Source organism: Ooceraea biroi, chromosome 6 (assembly GCF_003672135.1).
Source record: "Ooceraea biroi isolate clonal line C1 chromosome 6, Obir_v5.4, whole genome shotgun sequence".
NCBI lineage: Eukaryota > Metazoa > Arthropoda > Insecta > Hymenoptera > Formicidae > Ooceraea > Ooceraea biroi.
This window is the reverse complement of record NC_039511.1, coordinates 13,700,406-13,716,678: the sequence shown is the minus strand read 5'-3', so window position 1 is coordinate 13,716,678 and position 16,273 is coordinate 13,700,406. Positions and strand designations below refer to the sequence as shown.

General features: G+C 41.3%; 1 protein-coding gene across 4 annotated transcripts in view; it reads left to right on the top strand.

The window, feature by feature from the left end:
* LOC105276741 (nuclear hormone receptor E75) overlaps positions 1-5,304 on the top strand; it is a 58,267-nt gene extending 52,963 nt beyond the window's left edge. For all 4 annotated transcript variants that reach the window (XM_020030821.2, XM_011334616.3, XM_011334614.2 and 1 more), the window contains 2 exons: positions 423-664; positions 1,085-5,304. In XM_020030821.2, coding sequence (XP_019886380.2) covers positions 423-664; positions 1,085-3,043 — 2,201 coding nt within the window. In that variant the 3' untranslated portion in view covers positions 3,044-5,304. The remainder of the gene's footprint in view (positions 1-422; positions 665-1,084) is intronic.
* Positions 5,305-16,273: the final 10,969 nt, after the last annotated feature.

Genomic DNA, 16,273 nt, shown 5'->3' with positions numbered 1-16,273 from the left:
GCGATCTCGATATTCGCGCGCGGTCGATGCGACAGCGATCGGGACGCTTGGCACATCGCGCTTTCTACCCGAGGATTCGCGACGCGCCTTTCATCTCTCGTGCGAGAAAGTCGCGCGCTTTCCCCTCTGACTTTTTTCCAGCTGACGCGCCAAACCATATCTGGTGGTGCGATACACTCGCGCCTTGAGCAGCCGTCGATTTTACCGCGATCGCCAGGAGACCGCGTTTCCCTCTGGCTCTCTCGGAGTCGCGAACAGAGCGCCGACGTTCGTTCGCGCGAAGGTCGTCTCGCGATAGCGGGTCCGCGCTGCGTGATTCATCCATTGATCGCATTAACCATTTATCGTCGTCCCTCCTTTTGCGCGCGACGTGAAACTCCGCAGCGCGTCTAACCCATCGGTTCATCCATTTCTGATTACAGCGGTACGATTCGGCCGCGTGCCCAAGCGCGAGAAGGCCAGGATTCTGGCCGCCATGCAACAGAGTTCTCACAGCCGCTCTCAAGAAAAGGCGGTAGCGGCTGAGCTGGAGGACGAGCAGCGTCTTCTCGCGACCGTGGTGCGAGCCCATCTCGACACATGCGACTTTACGAGGGACAAAGTGGCTCCCATCCTTGCCAGAGCCCGCGAGACCCCCAACTACACCGCCTGTCCACCGACCTTGGTAAATAAGCTCGATCTTTCTTCTTGACACTGGCGAGTTACGCAAGCTTACCGCGTCGCTTTGAGATTTTAACAATCGGCATCCACGACTGACGTCAATAGCTCCGCGGGCCTTGGGCCGTCTTGATCTTTCGAGCATTCTACGCGGAAATTGCGCGAGAACCAGGCGACCTCGGCTACCGCAAAGGAGGAAGTGAGACCCGACGAGACCGCGTAAACGTCTCGCCTCGCCTCGCCTCGTCTCGCCTCGCCTCGTCTCGTCTCGTCTCGTCTCGTCTCGTCTCGTCTCGCCTCGCCTCGCCTCGCCTCGCGAGGACGCCTGGTATGCTCTTCCGAGTAGTGATGGCGACGTGGGCAACCTTCAACACGACTTAACGATTCGTCACCTCTTGACCTCGGGACTTGGTTCCTTCTGTTACAGGCATGTCCCTTGAATCCTAATCCGCAACCGTTGACCGGGCAGCAGGAACTGCTTCAGGACTTCTCCAAAAGGTTCTCGCCGGCTATACGCGGTGTCGTAGAGTTTGCGAAACGCATACCTGGATTCAACCTGCTGGCACAGGATGACCAGGTCACCCTACTGAAGGCCGGCGTTTTCGAGGTGCTGCTTGTGCGATTGGCCTGCATGTTCGACGCTCAAACGAACAGTATGATTTGCTTAAATGGCCAGGTGCTCAAACGGGAGTCCATTCACAATAGTAGTAACGCACGATTCCTAATGGATTCAATGTTCGACTTTGCCGAGAGGGTCAACTCCTTGCGATTGTCCGATGCTGAATTGGGACTGTTTTGTTCGGTGGTGGTGATCGCCGCCGACAGACCCGGACTTCGCAATACCGAACTAGTCGAACGTATGCACAACAAACTTCGAAACGCCTTACAAACGGTACTTGCACAAAATCATCCCCAGCATCCAGACATTCTCCGCGAGCTGTTGAAGAAGATACCCGATCTGAGAACTCTCAATACTCTCCACTCGGAAAAACTTTTGGCTTTCAAGATGACCGAGCAGCAACAGCAGCTCCAGGCCCAACAGCAGCATCAGCAACAGCAGCAAACTCAACATGTGATCGCTACGCAGCAGCAATCACATTGGCCAATGGAGGAGGAGCCTCCTGCTTCCTGGGGTTCCGCTTCCGACGTCACTCTGGACGAAGCAGTGAAGAGTCCGCTGGGCAGCGTATCAAGCACCGAAAGCACCTGCAGCGGTGAGGTTGCCTCCTTGACGGAATACCATCACGTCGCACCGCCGAGCGGTCACCACGCGTCCAGCGCGCCGCTTCTGGCTGCTACCTTAGCCGGTGGATTGTGTCCGCATAGACGACGAGCGAACTCTGGTAGCACCAGTTCCGGCGATGATGAGCTCCACCGCTCCACCATGTCGAAGACCCCTCAGCCACCACAGTGCCCGCGATTCCGCAAGCTGGACTCGCCGAGTGACAGCGGGATCGAATCGGGCACGGAGAAGCCCGATAAACCAGCCAGCAGCAGCGCTAGCAGCGCTCCTACGTCCGTATGTTCGAGCCCACGGTCGGAAGACAAGGAAGTCGAGGACATGCCAGTGCTCAAGCGCGTGCTTCAGGCGCCACCCCTATACGACACCAACTCGCTGATGGACGAGGCTTACAAGCCGCACAAAAAATTCCGTGCTTTGCGCCAGAAGGACAGCGCTGAGGCCGAACCGGCCGTAGTGGTCCAGCACACGCATTCGCAGTTGCACCTGCATCTGACCTCGCCGCCAGCGCGGAGTCCGCCCGCGCAAACGACGCAGGCCCAGTGCCCGCAGACCGCGAGTCTGCTGAGCAGCACGCACTCCACTCTCGCGAGGAGTCTTATGGAGGGCCCCCGAATGACGGCGGAGCAGCTGAAGCGCACGGACATCATACACAATTACATAATGCGCGGCGAGGCTAGTCCCGGATCACCGACGGCATCGCCATCGCCCGCAGAACAATGCGCATCGACCACTACCGTGACGGCACGCTCGACGCAAGGATCTCAGGGTCTCCTGCAATGTGCCACCACGAGCTATTCGAGCAGGTGGCCTGCCACTTCGGTCATCACGACGACAACGGGCGCACGACAGCAACAGCAGCAGCAGCAGTCTTCCTCGGACTACCTCGCTGTTGGCAACTCCCCTGCTTCGTCACCGAGGTACTTGTCCGCAGCGGCAACAAGTAGTACGAGCACGAGTCCGAGGCCAACCTCGAGTACGGCGGCGACGTTGGTGCTGTCCGGCTGTCCTAGTAACATGATGGAACTACAAGTTGACATTGCGGACAGCCAGCAACCGCTAAATCTCTCGAAGAAGTCGCCATCCCCATCGCCATCACCTAGGCCGCTGGTCGGACCTTGCAAGGCGCTCTCCCTTGAGGCGTAGTGTTCTCGCCCAAGTGACTTCTTGTGACACGTGCTGGCGCGCGCGCACGCGCGTCAAACTAGGACGTATGATCCACCTATCGGTCGTCGTAATACGTGGTACAACTTTTTCCGGCTCTTTAACTAGAAATGAAAGTGCCAGGACGCTTTGAGCGCGTGACAAACCAAATAATTAATTTAAACTATTAATTGATATAAAATCGCTCGAGAAAGAGGAGGTGGAGGTTACGGAGAAACGAACGAGGAACATTTCCGCATATGCTACGGACGAAGACGGACATTTCAGTGACGAGTTGCTTTTTTTTCGAGTGTGCAAAACGACGATAGACAGAACAGATCAATCACGGATGCTTGCGTGAGAGTGCCGATGCCTCCAACGAGAGCGACGGTGCCGTGTAGGGGAGCTACCTAATCCACCTAAACTACGTATCTACCTATCTATCTACCTAAAATCTGTCCGCTCTAGGTGTATATCTAGAAGATAGAGCATCCGCGACGGAAAAAAAAGAAAGGTTGAGTGTTGCAGAAATTAATCTATCTACATGTGATAATCATGAAAATCGCGCATCCTGTACAGTCTCCACCTCATTCATTGATCATCTATTCTACTATAATTATTGAATATTATAAAACTAATTAATATTATTGTAATATGTGTAAGGTATCGTAATCGTAAAAAATTGTCATTTCGTGTATATGTATAGGAGTCGCGTGTGACATTCTTGTGCAAATGACGACGAGAGGAGGATGCAGAGAGAACGAGAAAGAGAAAGTAAGAGAGAAAGGGAGAATGAATGAATGAATGATAAGTGAGCGTGCTTGTGCAAATGAGTCGGGGCAAATCGAAAAGCTTCTTGATCGCGGTGGCAACTGAGAAAGGGAATCGCGCACGCGATTTTAAAGAATTAAGTGTTTTGTTATGAGACTGAGATCGGCCCGCTGCGGCCACCAGTTTGCAATTACCGTACCTTTATATTACGTTTCGTGTCTCTTTGTCAAGGAGATGACTCGAGAAGTAATTATATCCTTTAATCGCGCCGTATAGCGAGATAAATATCGTACACCCGCTTAAACGCGTTATACAATATTATGTGTCGTGTGTGCATGCATGAAAGTCAGACAGATAAATCGAAACAGCATCATGAGAACGGAAGTAAAACGAAAAAGAGAGCGGAAGAGTGAGATATGCAGAGGAAGGCAGGAAAAAAAATAGAGAAAGAGACAAAGAGAAGCCGTGAAGCACTCGAGCAAAGCGGAGCTCCGATAGAACGGCGAAACGCAGTGTAAATAGTAGATTCGTAAGGCTATGTCCTGATAGGCGCGAGTGAACCTCTACAGTTTCAAACAAAATCGTAAGGGAAAGCTCTAGAAATACGCGGCGGACCGCCGCCGACGTGTTGTTGGGACACTCACCCCGCCGCCCTAATCACCCGCATATCCCAAACCCCAACATGAGTATCGCATCGAACACACATACACTCATAATACACTGACTCGCTAGCAAGCAAACCGATCTTGGGACCGTGTAGGAACACTTGTAGTGCCTCCTTTCGAGACGGACTAAATCTTCTTGGATCTCGAGCTAGAAGGAACTCAGGTTAATAAAATTTAATTCGAGACGTGTATCAGCTGGGTCCTCTGAAAACTGAATTACTCAAGCTAAATCAAATTCGGCCAGATTAAGAAGCTAGTCCATACCAAAACGGGGCATTAGAAGCGCAATTAGTCTCCCGGTTGAAATATAGCCCGAGTATTCCTAAACACCCAGCTTAGAAGACCTTTCTATATTTATTATATCTAAAGTGCATCTCCTTCGCCGTATCACGTGTATCGCACTCACCTGTTTATCCGAGCGAATCTTTGTAGAATCCTTCTGACTATCCTTATTAAACACACGCATATACGCAGACGGACACATTCACGTGACATATGCACATTGAGCAAACACATGTCTTGTCCCTATCCCTATCCTACAGACAACCTAGCGTTGATATTCGTAATACTTGTTATGCATAAACTACACATAATTATATAGTAAACGATAAATAAAGTATGATATATTTCCCTATCCTTTAAGAAGAAGCATACAAACAGCTGTTGTTTCTGGTGGAAAAACAAAAAATATGGATAAAACGTACTCTACTACATGCAAGAATACAAATGCAGCCCCGCATATTGCCCAGTGAGCACGTCATTTTGTACGCTTGGGAGTTGTGAGGTCGTCTGAATAAACATTGTCTGGTGAATTATACATAAAAAAAACTTTGCTTTTCTTATCAGCCCACAATTTTCCGAACTTTCCAAATCTTATCCTGTCGCACTCCCTAACTGGAAAAGAAATATCCAAATCGTTATACAATTGGTTTGCAATCTTATTATTTATTTATTACCTATGATATACGATATACGCATACAAAATATATTCGTTCCTAAAAACACTTGAATAATCTAATTGATACATCTTCGCTTCCAAAAAAATTATCTACAATCATCAAATCCTAAAGCTGCTATATACATTGCGTGAATTGCGATTATCTAAATCTACTCAAACTAGCAGCCCTGTCATTTACATATTTTTTTCTGATAACATCTTTAACTCTTACGCAGTCTTGGTAAGTATAGATACCAAAAGGAGCTGAGAATTTGTAGATGCATTATCGAGGAAATCATCGACTTACAGCAAAGAACTACGACCGCATCTCTGCGATTTATTTCTTGCGAATGCGATCGCTTGAATACAATCAATTAAATTCGAAACTGCTAATTTCACTACTTTTAAATGTACACACACACACACACAGAAGCATTGTTTTAAAAACAAATGTTTCATGAAAGAAAATATTAAAATAATAACTACTCTATTTTTTAAGATTTCTTTATTGAAAAATAGGATGTATATTTTCAGCAATAAAAAAAGAATATAAAAAATTATGGCCATCTATCAGGATTATCCCATATACACTCACACATAACAGACATAACATATATGTCCCTATACGCGCATATGTGTGTGTATGTATAGTATGTGCAAGATGTTTTATAAAATATTATATGTATTTAAAAAAAAGAAAACGATTAGAAAAGTATATTCAATACACGTGCGATAAACGTCCAAAGATTCAATAATATAACATTCTTTTTTAATAATAATTATTTTCCGCGGTTTTTTCTACAGGGATCCTGACACGATCCCTTTCGTTGAACCAAATCCGCCTATGCGAAGGTGTGGCGTATCACGAGTGGCCACTGCGTCCGTACAAACACCTACAATAGTGGCGCATAGCGTACCGTGGGCGTCGGTTGCCACGCAACCTGCTTCTCGCTAATGTGAACTGTCCTATCGTGAACTCTGCACTTTACTTGGACCATATCATTTTACCGATGCTCCATCATAATCTTCGCGTTACAAGGGAGGACCTTGTATTTTCGATAAGGTCAGCGGTTATTTAGCAATGCTGCGCTGGCTGAATCAGTCAATGAAACAAATTAGAATCACCTCCCTACTTAACTACTCTGATAGATTCTGAGTAACATAAATATCACAGCGCGTATAGCTGCGATCCCAAGTAATCAGCTGATTCATATAATCTACACCTCAGATTTCAGATAGATTTACAGTTCTTTATCTATAATGTTGAGCTATTATTTTATTTCTTGCGATTGTGCAATCGCTTAAACTGATCGTCATAACTAGTGTAATTAAGGGGGGAGCCTGCTTTAGAACGCTGAAAATAAGGTATATTTTACGAATTGTTTTTGGAGAAACTATACAGCGGATCATTATAAAACTTTGATGCATTTATTAGTACATGTTTAAAGATACAAAAAATTATTTTTTGATTTGAATATATCGCTTGTAGAGGTCGTCCTGGAGAAATCTTAGTGCAGCCGCGTCGCCGGCATTGCAAATTGGTGAGCATTCTCCTGCCTCCAAATTTCGTCTAAACTGAAAAATTGAAATATGTTCTCGTTATTTATGAATTCCCATCGTCGACGAACCAAAGAGAGAAGAAAAAAGTTGAAAAGTGCCAAAATGGTGGAGCTTACAACACAAAAGTACGATTTTTAGGCAAAGTTTTTGAACTTTTCATGCAAAAATAATTGTTTAACTTAAGGGGAGAGCTTGCTTTAGAACGCTGAAAATAAGGTATATTTTACGAATTGTTTTTGGAGAAACTATACAGCGGATCATTATAAAACTTTGATGCATTTATTAGTACATGTTTAAAGATAAAAAAAATTATTTTTTGATTTGAATATATCGCTTGTAGAGGTCGTCCTGGAGAAATCTTAGTGCAGCCGCGTCGCCGGCATTGCAAATTGGTGAGCATTCTCCTGCCTCCAAATTTCGTCTAAACTGAAAAATTGAAATATGTTCTCGTTATTTATGAATTCCCATCGTCGACGAACCAAAGAGAGAAGAAAAAAGTTGAAAAGTGCCAAAATGGTGGAGCTTACAACACAAAAGTACGATTTTTAGGCAAAGTTTTTGAACTTTTCATGCAAAAATAATTGTTTAACTTAAGGGGAGAGCTTGCTTTAGAACGCTGAAAATAAGGTATATTTTACGAATTGTTTTTGGAGAAACTATACAGCGGATCATTATAAAACTTTGATGCATTTATTAGTACATGTTTAAAGATACAAAAAATTATTTTTTGATTTGAATATATCGCTTGTAGAGGTCGTCCTGGAGAAATCTTAGTGCAGCCGCGTCGCCGGCATTGCAAATTGGTGAGCATTCTCCTGCCTCCAAATTTCGTCTAAACTGAAAAATTGAAATATGTTCTCGTTATTTATGAATTCCCATCGTCGACGAACCAAAGAGAGAAGAAAAAAGTTGAAAAGTGCCAAAATGGTGGAGCTTACAACACAAAAGTACGATTTTTAGGCAAAGTTTTTGAACTTTTCATGCAAAAATAATTGTTTAACTTAAGGGGAGAGCTTGCTTTAGAACGCTGAAAATAAGGTATATTTTACGAATTGTTTTTGGAGAAACTATACAGCGGATCATTATAAAACTTTGATGCATTTATTAGTACATGTTTAAAGATAAAAAAAATTATTTTTTGATTTGAATATATCGCTTGTAGAGGTCGTCCTGGAGAAATCTTAGTGCAGCCGCGTCGCCGGCATTGCAAATTGGTGAGCATTCTCCTGCCTCCAAATTTCGTCTAAACTGAAAAATTGAAATATGTTCTCGTTATTTATGAATTCCCATCGTCGACGAACCAAAGAGAGAAGAAAAAAGTTGAAAAGTGCCAAAATGGTGGAGCTTACAACACAAAAGTACGATTTTTAGGCAAAGTTTTTGAACTTTTCATGCAAAAATAATTGTTTAACTTAAGGGGGGAGCCTGCTTTAGAACGCTGAAAATAAGGATATTTTACGAATTGTTTTTGGAGAAACTATACAGCGGATCATTATAAAACTTTGATGCATTTATTAATACATGTTTAAAGATAAAAAAAATTATTTTTTTATTTGAATATGTCGCCTGTAGAGGTCGTCCTGGAGAAATCTTAGTGCAGCCGCGTCGCCGGCATTGCAAATTGGTGAGCATTCTCCTGCCTCCAAATTTCGTCTAAACTGAAAAATTGAAATATGTCTCGTTATTTATGAATTCCCATCGTCGACGAACCAAAGAGAGAAGAAAAAAGTTGAAAAGTGCCAAAATGGTGGAGCTTACAACACAAAAGTACGATTTTTAGGCAAAGTTTTTGAACTTTTCATGCAAAAATAATTGTTTAACTTAAGGGGGGAGCCTGCTTTAGAACGCTGAAAATAAGGATATTTTACGAATTGTTTTTGGAGAAACTATACAGCGGATCATTATAAAACTTTGATGCATTTATTAATACATGTTTAAAGATAAAAAAAATTATTTTTTTATTTGAATATGTCGCCTGTAGAGGTCGTCCTGGAGAAATCTTAGTGCAGCCGCGTCGCCGGCATTGCAAATTGGTGAGCATTCTCCTGCCTCCAAATTTCGTCTAAACTGAAAAATTGAAATGTGTTCTCGTTATTTATGAATTCCCATCGTCGATAAACCAAAGAGAGAAGAAAAAAGTTGAAAAGTGCCAAAATGGTGGAGCTTACAACACAAAAGTACGATTTTTAGGCAAAGTTTTTGAACTTTTTCATGCAAAAATAATTGTTTAACTTAATGTTTTTATGAATATTAAAGGTTCATCGACGATGGGAATTCATAAATAACGAGAAAATATTTCAATTTTTCAGTTTGGATGAAATTTGGAGGCAGGAGAATGCTCGCCAATTTACAATGCCGGCTGCACTAAGATGCCTCCAGGACGACCTCTACAGGCGATATATTCAAATAAAAAAATAATTTTTTTTATCTTTAAACATGTACTAATAAATGCATCAAAGTTTTATAATAATCCGCTGTATAGTTTCTCCAAAACAATTCGTAAAATTATACCTTATTTTCAACGTTCTAAAGCAGGCTCCCCCCTTAAATCTCGACATAAATTTCACCTATCGTACATTAATTACAAGTTACTCTGCGAAACTGTAACCATTATACCAATATCCATTGTTGATTCTCAGACGTTAGATGTATCGTCTGAAAATCTATTGCTTCTATCACTAGCCGGCCAACGGCAACATCAGATCACGGATTAAACAGACAAAAGGGATCGAGAAAGAAGCTTTCACGGAGAAATAAACAAGGAGCCATCCAAGAACACTAAATCGCTGATCTTATTGTCGAGCATGAGCATGGTTAACTTGAAGGTCGCTCGTCAATCCGTGCGAGCGCTCGCACTATGAACATATCATACACGGCAATTACATGGGAAGTGCATGGATATTAATTTATCAATAACATTGTTTGCTCTTATTTCGAATTTTCTCTAATACATGGTTCGTATCTCAAGACATACCTATTCTGTTCTTTGGCTTGCTGTCTTTATCAGTTGTCTATTAAAAAGGAAGAAACGAAAAAAATGACGAAGATTAGCAGGAAGTTGGTGTGCTTATTTATTGTCTCGTGATTCCGTGTATTGATGATGTAGGGTAACGTACGAAAAATGGGATACTGATATTGTCGGACATGTCTGCGACCTCGGCTGAACCTTGAACGCGCTCCATAGCCGAGACACAGCGTGCGAGGGCTTTTATGCGTGGAAGGAGGAACGGAAGTGCGGGGGAACAGAGGGAGAGGGAGGGCAGAGGATATGCGACTCGTAATGCGAAGACATCCTGGAGGCTAAAACTCAGTCTGGGAATGTATACTGCTTGCCCGGAGACAGCACTGCATTCTCGATGCACGCCCGTCAAAGGTAGCTTCGAGCTACGCGCTTGAGTAGGATTCCTTCGCAAAAACAATGTCCACTACCGCGACTTTCCGATAATTGGATCGTGAGTATAATCAAATTCAGTCCATAAATCAATCGTAGATGGAATCAGTAGGATTTCCAAGAGGGTTTCACCGGAATTGTAGCTCTTGTTGCGCGTTATTTCAAAGAAGCGTTCAAAGATAAGATTGTGTAACGACATATGTATCTAGTTATACACTTGTACCGTCTACCTGTTTCATTCTTCGAAAAATCAATTGCAAAGGAACAGCGTGACCAGGTTGATATAATTTTATAAAATATTGGAGGAGACTAGTAAATATATATTATATTAAATTTTCAAATTACGTAAACAAAGTTGTCATTTTACATCTTTAAATAACGAGCTCCATTTTCTAAATGATGTAATCTGTTCCGAAACATTTACGTACATTAGCTTGTAACGCGATTCTCTCATGTCGCAGAGTGATAAGATCACCTTTATTATCCTCCGCTCTTCCGGGTTAACGCACCTTCGTCCTTCGACGACCTACCCTGTCAACCTTCGCCCTTTGACAACCCTCATCGCTTCTTCCATGCTCTAGTTTTCCACGTGGCAAGGTCACAACCCTCGCGAAAACCATCTTTACGCACGAAATAAGCTCGGCTTGGCCCGGGTTTTTTTTCACCCCTCACCGACCCGAAAATTTACGAGCGACACGACCTTCGACCGTCTTTAAGACGCACATGCGTGGCCATTCGAGACCCTCCTCGCGAGTCTCCCCGCCAATTCTCTAGGGATCTTCCAGTAAACCCCTTAGAAATGAATTTACAAGTCGTGCATCTCATCGTAATACAGTTTAAACTCAATAATTAAATTTATTAGTTATCGAATATAAATTGCGATATACATATAGGATACTTCTTTTCGAGATAAAGCGCATTTTTAAAGATCTTATTTCAAACATTAAAAATAATTTAAATGTAAATAATTGAAAACATATTTTGTTAATATAACATTTTTCTGCATAATTAGGAAAACTGCGATAGTTTACACAATTTCCTTGAAAATCGAATAATGATTGAATAAATTGTTATAAAAAGCAAGTGAATGTCTATTGGATTATAATTAAATTAGAAAAATGATATATTATAAAAGAAAAAAGTTTGAGAAATAATTTAACATAGGAAACAATGAAAAACTAGTAGTTGCACCTTGATCTATCATCCTTGATATGCGAGGCAAGGATTAATATTTGTATCTTGACGCGCAGAGTTGACCGGTTCGAAGAGAAGTTAAGGCCTTGAGCCAACAAAAAGCAAACATTCATTATCAGTCACAAATAATGTCAAACGACAAGCAGTGAGTTTCTTTCCCCTCACTTTTTACTCTGTCTCTATCTATCAGGATCGCGAAATTCGTTAAGGCTTTCCAACGCGAACAATATTGGTCACATATGATGGACAATATTGTATCGTAACCCAGGGGCGACAGGGTGAAATGTAATATATGTATATCTTTACCACCTGACGCTTGACATGCGATAGAATATTGCAAAATATGTTATCATTACTGTTAAGACATTAATTGTCGAGATATCGAATGTTGTAGACGGGGAGATTACGACAGACGGTCCTATCTTACTGATACGTTGCCGAATTTTGTCGAAAAATGTAATAAGAAGATATCAATATAAGTCCTTGGGGCATGATTCAAATATCAACAATATAGGAAATAAGAAAACTCGAAAATTTTTAAGGATAGCAGTGAAAATAGACGATTTGATAACAATTTATATAATACCTATAATTCATATCTTTCATTTTTTATCTTAACCGATCAGAATGTTGAAATCAGCTTGGAATGAATATCGGAATCAGGATTATGGCAAAATATGACAAGTAGGTCAAGCAGTAGAGATCGAATTGAGAGTCGAAAAAAGAATTTCTGATTATCATCTATGTAATATCACGAAACACTAAATAAAGAAAATTTCACGATTTCCTAAGCACGTAGCCAAAGATTCATCATCTCTCCAACAATCTTCGACTTAACATAAATGGCCGAAACACAATTCATGAGGTCGAAATATGTTCGCGGGAGATTTATCTCGCTCGCCTACATGATCCCACAGATTCAGCGATGATGGACGATCCAGGTCGGCGTTATCCACAGAGCCGTGGAATTTATTATTCACTATCGAGCCCAATGTTTCAGGAAAGGAAAAGCCTCAAACATTTAACTCTCACTTCAGGAAAAAAACAAGTATATGAATATGTTAACACGAGAGTCGCATGTACGAGACGCTCGTCCCTCTTCGACGTCGATATAATTAAAAGTATGTGTCCGAAAATGAAAACATCGCACGAGGATCGAAGCAACTTGCTGCTTTCGTGGTAGACTTAACATACGAGGATTTTCAGTTAATCATGTGCACATAGAACACATAGAGAAAAATGATAACGCATTAAAAAAAGAATTTGAAAGCGTAAGAATAAAAAACATGTTTGAATTGTGTCGTGTATGAGATTTTATATTACGATATATTTCGCGTGCAAGAGTCTTGGTTACACTTTCGAATATAAGTTCTTGGAACGACAGTACCGATTTAATTGCAATATGCTGTGCAGGCGCGCATTTAATGAATGCAGCGAATGCGTTTTCACTTTTCCAGTGCTTTCACTCTTGCGAATAAGCTACTTTTTCCGATATCGAGCACGCATACCCCGATATCGTGGAACTTACATCGCTGGAATTTGTAATCGTAAAACGTACGAAGACAAAATGAATATTTCTAGACAGAATTTTTATTTTCCAAACTTAACACTACAATATGCAGCGCGGTAATACTTGTTTTCTTTTAATAATTTAGTAACAAGATGCACATATTCTATCAAATATTTATTATTTGTGTTAATTGCTTCGTCCAGCAGTCAAAATTTAAATTGAGCAAGGGAAATAATATATCCACAATAAACAACAAAATGTCTTGTTAATTTCCCTTCTTCTCTAAGAACAAGCAAACCTTTATCAACTTTTTTGCAATTCCTTTAATGTTTTAACATTATTCTATATGTTGTAATATTAAATATAAATAATCTACTTTGAGAGAGAAAGACAAAGCATTAATACAAATATATTAATGCTAATGATAGAAATAATATATAATTTCATGATAAATACAATAAGACAAAAAGCATATACTATTTAAAATTTTCATAGATATTTTTCTAAGATATCTTCCTCCGTCTCTTTCTTCCTTCCTTCCTTTCTCTATCTCCCTTCCTTTTTTCTATTCATCGTTACATTTGATATAATTTCTATAAATCTTTAACACTTCCTCGTTCTAAAATCAATGTTAATATACCTCTAGCAAGTCTCGATTACTCACAATCCCGTTAAAACCCATTGATATTAGTTCCTGAACGACCCTGACTAGCCTGAATCAATGACCCATTTATCTTATAAACCACATACTTCTTTCGCGTAAGTTTCACAATTCCACTATCATCTATAGCATTTTGCGCGTCATTACGTGAAAATGTTTTATATTTCTCTAAGATTCGAAAATCTCTTATCGTAACATTACTACTGTACATTTTTATTCGTTCGCTTAACTAAAGTTCGCTAACAAACACTATAGCATTTTAGTGCGCATAATTTATTTCTCATCAGAAGAAATAATATCTGAAGTAAAAGCAGAAAAGCTTGGAGACCGTTTTCTCTATCCAATGAATAAAAATTGTAAATAAAATCAAATTTATTTTTCAATATTTTAGTATTAATAGATATAATATATTGAATGCTTAAGATATGCGGAAAATAACCGAATACTTTGACCGAAAAGAGATCAATATGAAGCACGAATCATCTTCGGAGAGTCTACCTTTGTGTTACTGTTAGTCGCGGCCATTCTTTCAATTCAAGTCATATCTGACTTCAGGGTCGATGAACGCCGCGGGATTTCCTCTTGTCTTCGCCGCGGTGACGAGGCCGAGGTGACCATACGGTATTTCCTTTCGGTCGCGCAAGAGCGCGGGAGTGAACGCGAGCGCACGTTCATTGTTAGAGAGAAGGAAGAAGTAGTTAGAGAAAGAAGAAACATGAGATGGAGAAGGAGGAACGAGGAAAGAACAGATAGAGGAGGAGGGTATAACTGTACCATCTTTCTCGGGGCCTGCCAACTCCTTCGGTCGACAGGGTTCACGAACCTTGTCGACCGAACTGAATTCGAAGGTCATTGCTCCAATTCTAGCTTCCACGAGAAAACCCTACGCGGCCCTCTGCGCATCCAGAAGTAACTGATTATCTTTCAATCATTGTCAATCAAGTTTACAATGTTTCAACACATTTTCTACCCTGAATCTTTAACTGACCTTATTAACTTAACTTAATCTTTAACTCCTATGCAAAATATAGATAATTTTTTTATTCGAGAATGTAACGAGAAAAGGATTTTGCTTTCCTATGCAACCAAGTAATGCCAACATACATATATAGAATTAAGACTCAATTGCGCTGATGGTTTCTATTAAGTCTGATTAGCAATTCCGTATATCTTTTTTATATTATTTTTCTAGACTGTGGCGTGCGCACGAAGGAAGAAACTTCAGTTAATTACGATTAGTATTAATCAACATTAATGGACCCGGCTATATCTTGTTTTTTTATTTAGATTGCTCGACCATACACCAAGATGTCGACTAATGTTCGACGCAAGCAAAGTCCTTGATAAAAATAGTAGTGGCGATACGATAAAGAACTAACCGTAATTCGAGCCGACGTTTTGCTGAAACGATAAGGCTCACGTCGAACGCTTCGCATTAAGCGACCCTGAAAGTTCAAGAACGTCGGGGTGAATGGCCGCTCTCCTAAGTGATTTCGCCATCCGCGCTTCACCGCTATTCCCTTCGAAAACAACCGTATACGAGAAAAAAATGAGACGATATAAATCCAACGCAGATAAATCAGCTAATTGCACCAACTGAAAGTCTATCCTGCGCATATTCGTAGAACACAATCCGCAATTTGAGTTTTAATCATTTATAATAACGCGACATTTTATCATTTTACAATATAAAATTAATATTATATGTTTTTTTATAAAATTATGTATGCATTTGTGTTTTTCTTTTAGTTTACACAATTTTTTATAACATAGTTCGTCAAGTTTTAAAAATAACGGTAATGTAATTAAATATTACCGAAATAATAAGACATTATAATGTCCCTTGTATTTCGTCACGCTAATGAACGAGGAAAAACTTGTATTGGCCACTCGATGACGAGAGCGGCGGGTTCACAAGTTGCGTTTAATCGACGACTTTCGGCGTCCGAAAACTCGTCATCGGATTACGTCGCACTGGCTATGCGGCGGGGGAAGAACCGAGTCGGTCATTGACCGTGCTCCTTAACTGGTATATTTTCGTCATCCTCCCGAAATGCTCGCCAGTCCGGGGTCTTTACGCTTTACCTTTCGCCGGTCGAGTAAAGCTACGTACGTACGTATGCACGTACGGCATGGCGCGCGAACGCGAGCGAAACCGTGTCGGTCATTGAACCGGCGACTGCTACGCATAAACCGTGTTTCATCCTCGAGAACGTCTGCATGGAGAGAGAGTTTATCTGGTGGGAGACGGTCATCATTTTCGTTGTGCGATATCAATCTCGGAACGAGTTCCCATGCCGATAATCCCTCCTCATACAGGATACCCAATAATTTACTAGATGCAGAAAATCTGTGATCAATTGCTTCGAGATTTACATATTATGTTAATACATCAAATATCGATATTAAAAAATCAGGCTTGTCCAAATTCGAGTACCTCATTCTTCAAATGCAAATGTCCGCGTACCTACTAGTCTCCAGTTCAATTAAACAGTGTGCAAAAAATTGTTAACGTCACGCTAACATGTACCTTTATGCTTTTGC